We start from the raw sequence: 18,041 nt of genomic DNA on the forward strand, positions 1-18,041 counted from the left end.
GTGTCAATGCACTCAATTTCATCAAACATACTATGAAGGAACTAAAAACATATACAAACTTCAACACAGTGATAGTGGGAGACTTTAATAACCCCCATCACCAGCAGATAGGTCATCCAAACAAAAAATCAATAAAGAAATCCTAGATCTAAATCACAGCATAGATCAAATAGACCTAGCTTATGTCTACAGAATATTTCATTCAACATCTTGCACAATAGACATTCTTCCTAGCAAACCATGGAACCTTCTCCAAAATTGATCATATCCTAGAGCACAAAGCAAGCCTTAGCAAATACAAGAAAATAGAAATGATCCCATGCATTCTATCTGATCCCAATACATTAAAACTAGAATTCAACCACAAAAACAACAGTAAAAAACATGCAAACAGTTGGAAGCTGAACAACACATTGCTCAATGATCAATGGGTCATTGATGAAATAAAAGAGGAAATTAAAAGTTTCCTGGAAGTTAATGAAAATGAAAACATGAACTACCGCAACATATGGGACACAGCAAAGGCAGTCCTAAGAAGAAAGTTTATAACCATGAGTGCATATATTTAAAAGAAAGAAAGATCTCAAATTGATGACTTAATGCTTCATCTCAAACTCCTAGAAAAACAAGAACAGGCAAATCCCAAATCAAGCAGAAAGAGAGAAAAAGTAAAATAAGAGCAGAAATCAATGAAATAGAAACAAACAAACAAAAACACATGTAAAGAATCAATGAAACAAAACGTTAGTTCTTTGAAAAAATAAGTAAGATTGAACGACCCCTGTTAAACCTGACTAAAATGAGGAGAGAAAAAACCTAAATCAGTAAAATCAGAAATGCAAAGGGGGAGATAACAACAAACACCACAGAAATCCAGCAAATCATCAGAGACTACTTTGAGAAACTATTTTCTAATAAATTTGAAAATCTTAAAGAAATGGACAGATTTCTAGATACTTATGATCATACAAAATTGAACCAAGAGGACATTAATCCCCTGAATAGAACTATAACACAAAATGAATTTGAAGCAGAAATAGTCTTCCAAAAAAGAAAAGTCCAGGACCTGATGGATTCTCTGCTGAATTTTATCAGACCTTTAAAGAAGAACTAATACCAACCATCCTTAAACTGTTCCATGAAATAGAAAGGGAAGGAAAAGAGCCTAACTAATTTTATGAAGCCAGTACTAAACTCATTTCAAAACCAGACAGACACTTCCAAAAAGAACTATAAGCAGTTCTCCTTAAAAACATTGATACAAAAATACTCAATAAAATAATTGCAAACTGAATCCAACAACACATCAGAAAGATCATTCACCATGACCAAGTCAGCTTCATACCAGGGATGCAGGGGTGGTTCAACAAATGTAAACCTATAAATGTAATACAGAACATTAATAGAAGCAAAGACAAAAAAATGTTTGATCATCTCAGTAGATGCAGAAAAATCTTTCAACAAGATCCAACACCACTTCATGATAAATATTCTAAGAAAACTAGGAATAGAAGGTAAGTACCTCGACATTGTAAAGGCTATATATCACAAACCTACAGCCAACATCATACTTAACAGTAAAAAACTGAAATCATTTTCCCTAAAATCAGGAATGAGACAAGGGTGCCCACTATCTCCACTCCTATTCAACATAGTAGTGGAATTCTTAGCAGAGCAATTAGGCAAGAAGAAGAATTAAAAGGAATACAAATAGATTAAAAAACTGTCAAAATATCCCTATTTGCAGACGATATGATCCTATGCCTTAAAGACAAAGAACTCTACCCAAAAACTCCTAGACACCATAAACAGCTACACCAAGGTGGCAGGATACAAAATCAACTTACAAAAATCATTAGCTTTTCTATACACCAATAATGAACAAACTGAGAAAGAATATATGGAAACAATTCTATTTATAATAGCCTCAAAAAAAATCAAACACCTAGTAGTAACCTTAATAAAGGATGTGAATGACTTCTATAAGAAGAAGTACAAATCCCTGAAAAAAGAGATCAAAGAAGACTACAGAAGGTGTAGAGATCTCATGTGCTCAGGGATTGGTAGAATCAACATAGTAAAAATGGATATAGTGCCAAAAGCAATCTACATATTTAATGGAATTCCTGTCAAAATCCCAATGACACTCATCACAGACTGAGAAATCTACCCTAAAATTCATTTGAAAACACAAGAGACCATGAATAAACAAGGCAATACTCATCAAAAAGAGCAACACTGGAGGTATCACAAAACCCGACTTCAAACTATATTACAAAGCAATAACAATAAAAGCAGCATGGTACTGGCACAAAAACAGACATGAAGACCAGTGGTACAGAATAGAGGACCCAGATATGAATCCACACAACTATGCCTACCTTATTTTTGATAAAGGCATTGACAATAAATGATGGAGAAAAGACAGCCTCTTCAACAAAAGTTTGTAGGAAACGTGGTTAGCCATTTGCAAAAAACTGAAACTAGATTCATGTTTATCACCCTGTACCAGTATCAACTCAAAATGGATCAAGGACTTTTATAATAGACCCAAAAGTTTGAAGTTGGTACAGGAAACAGCAGGAAACACTCTGGAAATAATAGGTATAGGCAAGGACTTCCTCAATAGAACCCCATCAGCTCAGCTACTAAGAGAAAGGATGGACAAATGCGACTTCATAAAATTAAAAAGCTTCTGCACAAAAAAGAAATGGTCTCTAAAGAGAGCACCCACAGAGTGTTAGAAAATATTTGCCAGCTATACCTCAAACAAAGGACTGGTAACCAGAATACACAGGGAACTTAAAAAACTAAACTCTTCCAAAATCAATGAACCAGTAAAGAATGAGCAAATGAACTAAACAGAACTTTCTCAAAAGAAGAAATTCAAATGGCCAAAAAACACATGAAAAATACTCAACATCTCTAGCCATAAAGAAAATTCAAATCAAAACTACATTAATATTCCACCTCACCCCTGTTAGTGTAGCCATCATCAAAAATACCAGTAACAACAGGTGTTTGCGAGGATATGGTGATAAAGGAACCCTGGTACACTGTTGATGGGAATGCAAGCTAGTGAAACCACTCTGGAAAAAAATTTGGAGGTTTCTTAAAAATCTAAACAGTTCTGCTATAGGACCCATCAATCCTACTCCTGGGGATATACCCAAAGGAATGCAACACAGGTTACTCCAAAGGCACCTGCACACCCATGTTTATTGCAGCACTATTCATGATAGCTGAGTTATGGAAACAACCAAGATGCCCCATTACTGACAAATGGATTAAGAAAATGTAGTATTTATATACAATGCAGTTTTACTCAGCCATGAAGAAGAATGAAATCTTATCATTCTCAAGTAAATGGATGGAATTGGAGAACATCATTCTGAGCGAGGTTAGCCAGGCTCAGAAGAACAAGAATTGTATTTTCTCTGACCTATACCCCCCAGTAGAACCTTGAACTTATAAATTAGGAAAAATGCACAACAAAAATATATCTTTGCTTCTCATAACTACTTTATTAATATCTATAATAATGAATAAAAACACATGCAATACATAACCTAAAATATAACAATTAATACACATTTGCTACTGGAGTATATACTGCTACATGGGGCCAAACAATATCCAAACTTTTCACATTGAAAGCAATGTTAGAGCTGCCTTGGGATACTGTGTACTTTCAGATGCTGTATGATGTCACAGAGGAGAATTTTCTCAAAATACAAACATAAACACTTATTTCATAAAATTTCAAATACTTTAAGCAGGGAAGCATAAGTTTCACAAACTTTAATTCTAAAAGCATCACATATTATGACTAAACAATTGCTTTCATTGCTTTGTGCACACACATTTTTCTGAACAACCTTTTCATCTCTATTCCTGCTATTGTCAAACTTGCACTATTTTATTTAAAAAAACTTATACTTACAGAACACACATGGATGGTTAGTGTAAGAATGGTATTATGGATGAATATTTTAAGGCCTCTGTATAAAGTGTCTGGTGTAGTAATTGGCACATGATATAAAAAGGATCTTGTGAAAATATATTTCAACTTCCCTTGCTCCCATTTTCCAGGCCAGTTGAACCAGTTGGTAATACCCCACAAATAGTTTCCAATGATTGGAGAAAAGGTTTGCTTGAACATAATTACAAATTTGGTTTGCAAAGAAAAAGAAAGCAGAAAGATAAGAAATGATAACCATGATGGAAAATATAGATCACATTATAATAAATAAAGAAAAGCCTGAACAAACATATTTGTTAATAAACATGTGTTAGGAGATACATGCAAATATGGCATTAACATAGATCATAAACTAATGTTGAAATAGATGTGTGAGTAAAGCCCACTTAATTTTTCCGGGACTGAAAGGGATTTTTTGCATGTGTCATGATTACATTTTAAGGACTGACAATTTTATGATTTTTTAAGTTTTTTTCACATTTTAATGAAAGTGTGTGACAAATATTTGCTTGGGAAGGTAGAGGCTCTTCATAACTGTCATTATTACACAATAGCACTAATTATTTAACAAACTTTTTTCTAATCAAATTTACATAATTAAAAATAAAATATTAAATTACTAAATAAGACTACACAGAATGTACTCTCTAAATTGATTGCGTTGTTGGTATCATATGTAAAAGCTAGTTTTAATACACTGACATAGTATTTGTTAAAAATGGAAGATAAACTTCAAGAAATGAATGGGCAATATTTAGTATATGAGATACACAGTGCTACAACACATACATCTGTGCCATATAATTAATGCTATAGCTAGAAAATTAGTAATTACAATTTAACTGAATATGGCCACAAAATAGAATAATCACTCTTGTTGAGTGATTACATACAAATAATTACATTTGAATTTCTAATTTCAAATCAAATCTTTTCTCATGGGCAATATTTTTTGAGTGATGGTAGACTATGAGATTTTTCTATTACAGGACTACATACTTTGTTCATCAGAAGAGCCACCTGTTACACAATGGAGTATTGTTCAATCATACAGAAGAATTAAATTTTGCCATTTGTGGGGAAAATGCATGAACTGGTGATCATCAGGTTAAGTGAAATAAACCAGACTCAGGAAGAAAAAAAAAAAGAGACATTTGTGAAATTTGTTGAACTACAGCTCTATCCATTCATTGAAAGAAAGAATTTGTAAGGAGATGAGAATGATCTCATCAAATCTGGAGCCCTGGAAGTTAAAGGTTTCCAGAGCCAGACTTAGTAGAAGCATAAAAAGAGAATGCACAGGGGAGAATAATTGGGCTCACACCCCTGGCCTCTTTGGCTATTTCAAGCCTACTTCCATTCAATTCCTCTCTGGTAGTAACACAGAAGAGGGTGCCCAGTCATTTAATATTCTAAACACAATCTAAGTCTGATTATAAAAATCAGTTAGAAAGGGCAACAGAAGCATATTGTTCATTCCTAAATGCCTAGGAAATGTGTTAAAACTTAACCAATTTTTAAGCATGAGGATTTAAGATCTTCCCTAAGTAACTCGGTAATTCTCACTATCAGGAAAATTTCCTGAATACCTGAATTTGATTCCTATTTTAATTTCCTTTAGTAAAAATAGTACTCACTCAGACCACTTTTTTCTCATTTGTGTGTGTGTGTGTGTGCAGATCATAACTAAATTTTTGAGAATAAAATGTAGAATTAATTATAATTAAAAAATAATTCTCATTAGCATAATCTTTCCATCTTTTGAGAGGAAAAAAACATTCTAAAATCTACTGGAAGCACTGATTTTGTCATTCTGGATTTCTTTATCTTTCCCAGGTTTAGAATATTCATCAGCAATAATAATTGCAACAACAATATCGACACATGTATGATCAGATTTTCAATAAATTTTTGAAAAGCATCAGTAAGTCAGAACTCATTTGCACCTGTAAAAACAGGATGCTCAAAATCCCTTGGCACACTAACAAACACAAAGGAGAAAAACCCAATAGTGCCAATCAATTTGAAATTTCTCTAACTAAACTCTAGTATTTAAAATTTAAGAAGTTGTACACACCAAATCAAATACAATGTAAAGAGATTCACAATGGTAACAGTATATTTTCAAAACGCTACTTAACCTGCTGGGCACATGAAGAGAAGCTTTCTCAACTCAGTGGAAATCTTCACCAATGAAACTATACATTTACCACTGTTTATATCACAACATTTACACAAAGTTTAATCATAAATTACAAATCTTCAAGTTACACATTACAAAGTCTACATCTAATTTAATCAACAAGAAATATTCAGTTCCCTACCACCTTAAAATGTCAATTATTTCTTGACTTAGTGTGATACTGAAACAAGCCACTTTCTTGCTTTTTCTATGGAAGAAAATTAAGTTGGCAGTATTCTGTGAAATTTACAAAATGTGCACATAAAAGATAATGGCAAGTTAAGTGGATAAAAACAGAAAATAATGAACACGCGAACGATTCCTATGAATACTACTGTATTATTTGCTTAGGATGTTTTGTTTCATATGTGGTATTTCCTTGGTGTTTTTGTATGTGTTAGGGTATTTCTTAGTCACCCCATGAAGCAGTTATGAACCTTATTTATCCCTCTGCACATCTCTTTGAAATATTATACTGTGATACATTTGGTATAGATTTATAATTATACTTCTTAAAAAGTTCCTTCCTGGTTTTTACCTTGTTTCACTGGTTTTCTTCAGTACATTGAGCTAGAATGACAGAAATTCCTTAGTCTGATATATTAGCATAGGATTTTTATCTACAATTATATTTGCTTATTCTTTATTCTGAACATGTCTTCATAACAGCTTGAGCTGTCAAACATTTAAATATTTCTGATCTTCTTTAGAAAACAGCAGTTTACAGTAATTTGTAAATTTGTCATGTATTGAATTCATCCACCTTCCTTATAATTTGTATATACAGGCTTAAAATGACAGATCAAATGTGATTTCTGATATACTTTACATTACATTACAAAGGCATCCATCTATCTATCTATCTATCTATCTATCTATCTATCTATCTATATAAGAACGGACCCTTTTGGCCAATAGTTGCCTAATATGGGCATAGTCATTGCACTTCAGTGTCTCGAACTCTACTAAAGAGTAGAGAAATAGGTTTAGACCTAAATCTGTACATTTTACTTATGTTCTCTTCAGAAAATGTATATAAATATTACATCAATATAGTCTTGAAATAAAGGTAGAAAACATAAAAAGCAGGCAGAAACAAAAACTGTAACAGATAATTACACTTCTTACTGTGCTATTTTGAAGGTAGAAACTTGAATGACAAAAGTACCTGAAATAAAAAATGATCAAAAATTGAAAATAAAAATACTACATTATTATACCTTCTAATATTATCTGGATAAAAGTTTACAGAAACTCAAGGTAAACTTGGAAAATCAAGTATTTGCTAATTTTCTAATTGCTATCCACCGGGTACACAAAAATTAGAATGGAAGAGATCAGTAATATTGCACATGGTAGTAAAAAATGAAAAAAATTACAGTACATCAGAAATATTATATATTACATGTTAATTTCAGTCATGATAAGCCTTTCTGTACAGAGGGATGTGAATTTTCACATTTCTTTTATAATTCACACTCAAACAAGTTGTTAAATTATTTTTAACTTTCGACTAAGGGTCTAGCTCTATACTTATTCTGGTGTCTGTTTCTATTTACAGAGCTATTTACAAAATCTAACAATTTGGATTACTCACTGAAATTTTAAGTTTTGAATACATACATTTGTCTGAAAATGTATAATAGCCATTTTAGTTTTACAAGGTATGCTCTTCCACAATGGGGGAATCATCCCTAGAGGGTTTGGTCTGTTTGGCTGAAGTGAAGGTGGTCAAGGAAATGACTTTAATTGAATCATCACTTGGATGAAGTCTTTCAGACATGGTGTGAAACTGTGCTCTGGTACTACCTTGCACTCCCTGATCAAGGGAACATAGTCCATCAGCTCCCGCACCTTGCACCCAACCTTGCTGCAAACCCATGGGTTGCTGGGCCTGGCTGCAATGGAGGGCAGCAGCCTGTGCCAGAGCAGGGCTGTAGTGGAAGGCTGAGGCCTGTGCTGACAGTGGACTATGGTGGCATGAGGTAGCCTGTGCTAGAGGTGGGCTGTGTTGGAGAGTAGAGGAATGTACTGGTGGAGGACTGTGGAACAGTGCGATAGCCTGGGTCACTGGAGGGCTGTGGCAGACAGCAATGGTTTGTGTCACTGGAGGGTTTCTGCAGCTAAGAGAGGAATGCGTCAGAGGTGTGCTATGGCATAGAACACAGGCCTGTGCCTGTGAAGGGCTGGAATGGATCAGAGAAGCTGGCATCCAGCAGGCGTCAGAGTGGCCCAAGATGAGACATTCTTGAGTGCAGTTGTCAGAGGCCTCTTCAACAGTTGGTTGCACTGTTATTTCTGCAGCTATTGGGGTAGGGGAAATAAAAGAAAAAAAATTATATGCCAAATGCACATTTGTACTTCCCACTTAAAACACATCATATTGCTATAGGAAAACTTAAAAATCTCTTTTTAAATACATCAGAGTCTTCCAGTGTTTTCACAGTTGGTATGTGAGTTGTCAGGAAATAATTCCTAGAGAAACAAATAACAGGCAGTGGGTAGGTGGGATTTCTTTATCATAAATATATTTGCTCTATAAAAGGCAAAATAAAAGAATGAAAAATCAAGCCACAGACTGGGTGAAAATATTTACAAATCACTTTTTTGATAATGGATCTGTATATATAAAAGACTTGAAAAACCCAGTATTAAGAAAACAAAAGACCCCAAAGGGGTAAAATGTATGAATACACTTCACTAAGGAAGTAAGTATGTTTAATAAATGTATTAAAAGGCTCACCACTATTAGACATTAAAGAAATCCAAACTAAAACTACAAAGAAATAACATTATAAATCTATTACAATTATCAAAAGAAGAAACCAACAATAATAAGTTCTGATAAGTATTTGGAGCAAGTCGAACATTTGAAGATTGCAAAAAACAAAACAACATTAATCCCAGTCCTGTATATTTACCCAAGTAGTACAAATCTTACACAAACATGAAAAGAGGTTTAAATAGCTCTATTATCAATCTTCAAACTTTGGGAACAACTCTGTCTTTTAACTGATAAATGGAAAAACTGTGTCACACCCATATAATGAAATACAACTCAGCAATAAAAAAGAAACAAACATGTTAATGACCCCAGAACAAAATGATTGAATCACAAATGAATTTTTATTGAAAGAAGCCAGACCAACAGTTTACATCATATATGGGTCTTTTTATATAACATTATGTAAATACTAAAACTGTAGGGATAGTGAACAGATCAGTGATTGCCAGAGGTTAGAAATGGAAAAAACTCTTGAAAATTTTCAGGGTGGTGATAATGTGCTTCATTATATGATGATCATGGATATGAAATGTATTTTTTAAAAATAATAGAAATACACAACATAAGTGAATTTTATCATATTAAATATAAAACGTAGTAGTGATTGTTTTGCTAATATTGACTGTATGTGTGCATGTGTCTGTCTATCTATCTGTCCACCTATCTAATCATGTGTCATCTATCGTGTATCATCTATCTATCTATCTAATCTATCCACACATATTTTGGTGGTACTGGGGATTGAACTGAGTACCTCACATTTGCTAGGAAAGTTCTCTAAACTTGAGCCCTGATTCCAGTCCTTTTTGCTTTCTGTACAGTTTAATTTTGACATAGGATTTTGTGTTTTTGCCCTAGCCTACCTTGGAATATGTTCTCCCTATTTCTGCAGCCTAAGTATCTGGGGTTAGAGGTGTGCACTACCAGCACCAGCTGAAAAATTTATATGTTATAAATCATCTTTTACCTCCTATATTCTGATCAGAATTTTGTGCAAAAATACTCTGACCATCTTAAATATTATTTATTACTGTTGTGGACTCACTGGAATATATTTAGTGCAAAGTCATTATATTTAAAATGTAAGTTTTAAAAATAATGGACAGAATTACTAAAAAATGTTAAAGAAATATGGAATTGATTTGCCAAAGCTACAACAAAAAATTATTCAGAAGTTTTATAAGACACTTTGCTTCATACCTTTTTTACCTGTTCAAAGCTTAAAAATAACATAGTGATTTTTGTTTGTGTATATATTTAAAGAACAATAGAGTAGGAAGGATGGATTTGAATATTTAAAGAACATTTTCATTCATATCTCCCTATTTTCTTATTTTTTAGCTATAATAATAATTAAATTTAACCAAAATTAATAACAAAAATTAGCTAACAATACTTCCTTAGGTTCAACTAATAGTCAATTAGAAGTAACTTCAGAAATGACTGATATCCTTGGCTTCCCACCCTAGGATTCCAGAACATACTTTCTTTCTCTCTTTTTCTCTCACTGTACATGTGTTCTTACTGGGTAATAATATAAATTCAAGTTCTTGTACATGTGCATAGTTTTAAATTTTAAAAATAGAAATTCAAGTTCCCCAAAGTCATCAACAATTTATTAAGTTCAGCTACTCCCAAAGAATAGGGTAAAAAATAATTCACATTGAGACTAATTTTCTCCATTAGATAAGCACGTATTTTTCAGTTATACCATCCTTTTATTTAATAAAGAGTCCTCATGAAATTAATACATAAAATTGTTCTATATTTTTAAAAAATTATATATGTGAAGTAGTTTGGAATGTGGACTTTTATATAATTTAGATATAAAACATAAAAACAAACTAACATGGACAAACATGGAAACATGAATATATATATGTGTATATATATCTATGCTTTAAAGCAAAATTTCATTTCTTGGTCATCAGATAAGCAACTCTTCTGCTAGTTTAAAATTTTACAATAACATAATACACCATAGTTTCAACATTGAGTCACTTGCCTACTTATGATAATGAAAATGATTAAAATTATTTTTGCCTGGAAGTGGATATGATATATTGTCATTACTTTTTAAAAGATTTATTGAATATAACTCATATCTTAAAGTGGACCACTTTAAAGAGAACACATACACCATTTTTAGTATATTCAGAAAAAAAATGTAGGCTGAGCATGGTGGCTCATGCTTATTGTGTATGAGCATGAGCCTCTATGCCCAGCCTACATTTTTTTGGCAATACTGAAAATGGAAGCCAGGGCCTCACGCATACTAGGCAAATGCCATACCACTTGAACCATGCCCTCAACTCTTCTTAAAAATATATTTTGTTTTGAGGTAGGTTCTCATAACTTTTCCTGGGCAAACTCCTTGGTTCTGTTTCTCAGGTTTGGGTATGGGCTACCACACCCAGATCATTATTATTTTTTATGACAAGCCTTTTCTACTTTGAATTCAAATTACTATATTGGATCTCTAGCTTTTGACCTGAAAATTTTTGTTAATATTTCATGTAATATAGATATCTTATCAATCATTTTTCTCAGTTTTTTTTTTTATCTAGAAAGGTTTTATTTCACTTTCATCTTTGATAGCTTTGCTGGATATAAAATTATTGTTTGTTTGCCTTTTGTTTCTGCTCTTTGAATACATAATTCTACTGCCTTCTGACATTTATCAGTCTGATAAGAAATTAGCCTTTAAACTTATTGGAGTTCTCTTGTACACAGGATTTTTTTTTCTCATTTTTTCAAAATTTTCTCCTTTTTTGTCTTTCGTTTTTTTTTTACTGGGACATGTCTATATGTCCGATCTTTATGTTTATCATTTTTGGAGATGTTAGCTTCTTGTGTATATGTATATATTAGTGATTTTCATCAAATCTGTATTTTAAGATATTATTTCCTCTTATTTTATTTATATGCTTTTTTCTACTTTCCTTCCAATACTCTTTTTCCTCATAAACCAGTGTACTAAATAGTGCTCCATTTTACGTCATCCCTTTTTCTCTCCTTTATGTTTTTATTTAATTTTATTGTTGTTACATTTACTTACATGTGTCTATATTATTTGGGCCACCTCCCTCCATCCCTCAGCTTCTGGGCATCTCCTTTCTTTAGATTGCATCATACATGTAAAATTCAATTCAATTTTTTTCTGATTCTTTCTTCTACTGGTTCAAATATGTAAGTGATTTCCATAAATTTTTCATTCAATCATTGTAGTTTTAAACTTCAGACTATTCATTTGGTATTTTACATATTTTGTTTATTGATTGATACTCTGCATTTGATGAAATAATGTCATTTTTACTTTCCTTTACTTATTTAAGCATAAGTTCCTGTAGATCTTAGAACACATTTTCATGGATACTTTGAAGTCTTATCAAATCTGATATTGCATTAAGGCTCTTTCACAGTTTTTGTTGCTTACTTTTGCCATGTATGGATCACTGTTTCATGTTTCTTTGAATATTTCTTATTTTGTTAAAAGTAGACATTGTAGATAACATAGTGCATCAACTGTGGATGCTGATATTCCTTCCTTCTTTCAAACTTGATTTTGTTTCTGCTTGGGGTTTTTTTGGCTTTTTTTTTTTTGGTGGTAATGGGTTTATGAATGCAGGACTTCACTTTGTGCTTGTTAGGTAGGCATTCTACCAATTGATCCACACCTACAGACATTTTTGCTCAAGTTACTTATTTATTTATCTATTTCTTTTGGTGGTACTGGGGTTTGAACTCAGGACTTCCTGCTTTGCTCTGGTGATTTTTGATACAGGGTCTGGCTTTTTGCCCAGGCTAGCCTAGACCAACCAAGAGCCTTTTCTTTTATGCTTCCTGCCATAGCTGGGAAGACAGGCATGTGCCACCACACCCAGCTCTTTTCTGTTGTGATGGGGTATCACAAATTTTTATCTGCATTGACCTGGAACCATAATCCTACCCATATCAGCATCATTGACTATTAGTTGAATCTGGTCTCATGAAATTTTGCCAAGTTTTTCATTGAACCACGATCTTCCCAATTTCAGTCTCTTAAGTAGGTAGAATTACAAGTATGAGCCACCACCAGCATCCAGAATTTTGTTTGTTTCTTTGGCTACTTGATAGTATTATTTTGGTGTTGTCTATTCAGTTAGTGTGAAGCCTCTCATGTTATTTCTCAGAAGGTGCAGCCTATGATATATACATATTCAATCTAAGAAGCCATTACTTTTAGCTTGGCTCTCTTTGACAGTTTACCTTTCTTTTTTTTTTTAAAGTTTTTTATTAGCATATGAAAACTATAAAATTATTTTTGTTGTGAAATTTCCATATGAAAATATATTGTACCCACATTTGGTTCCACTCTCTTCTCCCACTCCTTCAAATGACCTTGACAAGTTTCAATGGTCCATATTCATACATGTATAGAAAGTACCTCAACTATATTCAACTTCCTTTACCTACTTCATTTATCCTCCCCCTCCCACTATTACCCTCTTAACATGACCTGTTTTACAATCTTGTCCTTTATTCTTTTAGTATTTATAATATTCATTATTCAGTGGGGTTTTGTCTTTGAATTTTACTTGTAAATATATTATACTTTTATTAGTCTGACCCCTATATTTTTCTTCCATACCCATTTCTCTCTATCCTGTATTGCTATTCTTGTATTAATGTTTGGATCTACCTTCCACATATGAGAGAAAACATGATCTTTGTTGTTCTGAACTTCACTTACTTCACGTTTACTTATGATGCTCCTTTACCTGTGAATGACAAAGTTTCATTTTTCTTTATGGCTGAGTAATATTGCATATATTCTGTAATACATATATACCACATTTTCTTTATCCATTCTTCAGTTTCCATAGCTTGGCTACTGTGAATAATGCTGCAATAAAAATTGGTATGCAAGTATTTTTATTGTATTCTCACTTACCCTCTCTCAGATATATGCCCAGAAGTTGTATTGTAGGATCCTATGGCAGTCCTATTTTTTGGTTTTTGAGGAGCCTCCATACTGCTTTCCATAGAGGTTATACTAATTTACATTCCTAACAACAGTGTAGAAGAGCTCCTTTCTCCCCAAATCCTAGTCAACATTTTTTGTTATTTGTGTTCTTGGTGATAGCCATTTTAACAGGAGTGAGGCAGATTCTTGACCTCTTTTTTGATTTGCATTTCCTATATGGCCAGGGATAGTGAGCATTTCTTCATGAGTTTTTTTTGCCATTTGAACTTCTTCCTTTGAAATATCACTGTTCACATTTGTCCATTTCTTCATTGGGTCATTGATTTTTTGGGAACTTAGTTTCCTTGAGCTTCTGGTACATTCTGGTTATTAATCCCTTGTCAGATGTATAGCTGGCAAAGATTTTCTCCTATTCCATGGACTGCCTCTTCAGTCTGGTGACCATTTCTTTTGCTGTGCAGAAGCTTTTTAGTTTCATAGAGCCCCATTAGTCAATTCTTTCTCTTATTTCCTGAGTTATTAGAGTACTATTTAGAAGTGATTGTCTATCTTGTATGTTTCAGTGTACACCCTGTTCTTTCCTGCACTAGCTTCAAACTTTCAGGGCTTATATGATGTTCCTTAATCTTCTTTAATACTTGTACAGGGTGAATACATGGCACTAGTGTTAGTTTTCATCATAGTTTCCAGTTTCCCCAGGAGCATTTATTGAAGAAACTGTCTTTTCTCGTTTGCATGTTTTAGATGACTTTTTAAAAAATCACGTGGGCATAGCTTCATGGATTCATATAGTGGTCTTCTGTTCTGTTCCATCAGTCTTCAAGTCTGTTTTTGTGCCAGAACTATGCTGCTTTTAGTGCCATGGCTCTGTAGTATAGTTTGAAGTCTGATATTGTGCTACCTCCAGCATTGCTCTTTCCACTAAGGATTGCCTTTGGTATTCACAGTCTTGTGTGCTTTCATATGAAACTCAGGGTTGATTTTCAATCTCTGTGAGGAATGTCATTGGAATTTTGATGGGGATTGCCTTGAACATGTAGATTGCTTTATTTTTGCAAAGCTCTTAAGAGATGTGATCACTTTTGTTTTTATTTATCCATATGTTCATATATTGATTGGACCACTTCTCCCAGCTGCCCCCAGCCCTCTCCATTTCCCCACCACACCCGTAGCTTCCAGGGAGAACCTGTTCTTCCTTCTTCTCCAATTTTGTTGAAGAGAAGACGTAAGCAATAATAAGAAAGACATAGTGTTTTTGCTAGTTTGACAAAAGGAGAGCTATACAGAGATTCCTAGCATTGCTTCCATGCACATGTGTATTACAACCAGAATTGATTCATCTCTACATGACCTATTCACTACTTCCTAGTCACCTTCCCATAGTGACCTCTGTCATTTTAAGGTTACTATATTAACTCCTCTACAGTGGACACATCAAACACTTTCAAGTTTTGGGTTTCCTACCTTTCCCTATTCCTCATGTATGTGCTTTACCCTTAGTGTGACTCATGTCCAATATTATTACTGCATTTGTTTTAGGTCTAATGTGCGCCTATGAGGGAGAACATACGATTTTTGGCCTTCTGAGCCTGGCTAACTTCACTTGAGATGATGTTCTCCAATTCCACCCATTTACTTACTTTTAGTAGCATAACCATTTTCAGTTTATTAATTCTGATGACCCATGAACATGGGAGATTTTCCCATCTTCTGATGTCTTCTTCAATTGTTTATGGTTTTTATTGTAGAAGTCTTTCACTTTCTTTGTAAAGTTGATTCCTCAGCATTTTTTTGAAGCTATTATACATGGAACTGTTTTCCTAAATTCTTTCTCAATTGATTCATTGTTGGTATGTAGGAAAGCTACTGATTTTTGTACATTGATTTTGTGTCCAGCTACTTTGCTGAAGGTGTTTATGATGCCTAGGAGATTTTTTTATTAATGTAATTTTAGAGTTTTTTAGGTATATCATCATTTCATCTGCTTATAGGGAAAATTTGTCTTGTTCCTTTCCCATTTGAATTTCCTTTACTTCTATTTTCTTGTCTCACTGCTCTAGCTAGGAATTCCAGTACCATGTTGAATAAAAGTGGGAAAGTGCATGCATTTTTCTTATACTTGAATTTAGAGGAAATAGTTTCAGTTTTTTCTACATTTAGTATGATGTTGGCAATAGAATTTGTCCTATATTGCCTTTATTATGTCAATGTACATTCCTTCTATTCCTAGTTTCATCAGACCTTTTATCAAGAAAGCATGTTGAATTTTGTCAAAAGATGTTTTTGCATCTATTGAGATGACCATATAAATTTTGTTCATGCTTCTGTTTATGTTCTGCATTACATTTGAGAATTTATTTCCAAGATTTCTGTTAAATATTTAGCTAAATTTACTCTTAAGATCAGTCTTTTGGGGTCCACTAATTACTGTCTGATTGTTTATTTTTTCTTGGCCATGTCTTATGGTATAATAGTTTAACATTCTGCCCTAATTAAATTTGGGTTTCTTTACCTGGTTCTTGTTTGTTAATTATACAATCTTTTTACATTTTTTCTCTTCTGTTGTAATCCTAATATTCCCTACATAATTACTTGCCATCAAAATCTCCATTGTTTTTGACAAATCTTTGGCTTGAAATTCTCCATGCTTTGTTCCAAATAGTGTCCTTTCTCTTGAGTACAGATTTTGAGCTATTTTCATGTCCTACCCCCAACCAAGCAAAATTGGTGTGCCACTTCTCTGAAGCTAAGAGTGGGAGCAATAATCTGTTTGTCTTAGATTGACAGCTGTGACTTTAAATAGCATGCCTGATGCCTGATAGTTGGCATAGCCTCTCTGGCCCTTTTAACTTATCTAGCCCAGCAATGCATGTTCACCCTGTAAGTGAATTGAAGTGTGGACAATTTATGTTCATGATTCTCAACCACTTTGGTCTGTAATAATGCTTCTACAACATAGACCTTGAAGAGATGAGAAATCAAGAAAGTTTGCCCCTTTCCAGAGGATACTTTAACCCTAGAGTAGGAGCTGGAGGGAGACTTGTATTCTTGGATGAGCCTACTCAGTATGAAATTTCTGTTACATTGAAGTTTGGGGAAAGATATAGATCATGGCTCATATGTCAGTCTCTCACTGATTTTGTAGAGTAATCAGTTTTCTTAAATACATTCTATCCATTTGCTGTTTGCTCTTGGGGTAATTACAGAAAGCTTAAATTGCTCTTTTCTTACGTAATTTTCACAAACTATGATTGTTTGGCTGGGGAGAGAATTCATGTAGTTTATGATGTCAACATTTTGGAAAATATATTTTCCTTTTTTTAAAAAATTATAGTAAAATACATGTAGCAAAACATTAACATTTTAGCCATTTTAGGTATATAATTACATTGTATGTCAAGTGCATTCATTTTGCTTCACAACAGTTGCCACCATGCATTTCCAGAACTTATCTTCCCTAATTGAAACACTGAGTTCTATCCAACATTAACTCATTTCTTCCATCAACTGGTATCCCATCATCTATTTTTATAAATTGAAACTACTCTAGGGAACTCAGTTAAGAGGAAACATAAAATATTTTTATCTTTTATAACCAGTTTATTTCATCTGACATGATATCTTCAAGGTTCACCCATGCTGTGGTATGTGTTAAAATCTCCTTCCTAAGATAGAACAATATTCCATTTTATATATATGACATTTTGTCTATTCATTCTATTAATTAACAGGGTGCTTCTGTCTTTTAGCTATTTTAAATAATGCTGCCTTGACAATGGGCACAGATATATGTTCAAGTTTCTAGTTTTACTTTTAGTAGTATATATCCACAGGTGGAATTGCTGGATCAAGTATTAATTCTGTTCATGTTTTTCTTAAGGAATCATCATGCCATTTTCCATACTCTTCATACCATTCTCTATTAGTATCAGTAATACACAAAAAATCCAAGTTCTCCATATTCTCACACTATTTCTTTTTTATTTTTCTTTTATTTGAACCATTCTACTGGGTGTGAAGTGGTATCTCATTGTAGTTTACATTGATATTTCTCTAACTACAGATGCACAACATCTTGCATATTTTCCTTTTTGTTTATTCTATTTTGTTTTGTTTTGGAACAAGG

At 33.3% G+C, this 18,041-nt stretch overlaps 1 protein-coding gene across 3 annotated transcripts in view; it reads right to left on the bottom strand.

Annotated features, from left to right (window-relative positions):
- Window positions 1-3,513: 3,513 nt before the first annotated feature.
- Pcdh11x (protocadherin 11 X-linked) overlaps window positions 3,514-18,041 on the bottom strand; it is a 633,628-nt gene continuing 619,100 nt past the window's right edge. For all 3 annotated transcript variants that reach the window (XM_074064461.1, XM_074064460.1, XM_074064459.1), the window contains one exon: window positions 3,514-8,468. In XM_074064461.1, the coding sequence (XP_073920562.1) occupies window positions 7,822-8,468 (647 nt within the window). In that variant the 3' untranslated portion in view covers window positions 3,514-7,821. The remainder of the gene's footprint in view (window positions 8,469-18,041) is intronic.

The sequence above is a fragment of the Castor canadensis genome, chromosome X, assembly GCF_047511655.1.
Source record: "Castor canadensis chromosome X, mCasCan1.hap1v2, whole genome shotgun sequence".
Taxonomy (NCBI): Eukaryota; Metazoa; Chordata; class Mammalia; order Rodentia; family Castoridae; genus Castor; species Castor canadensis.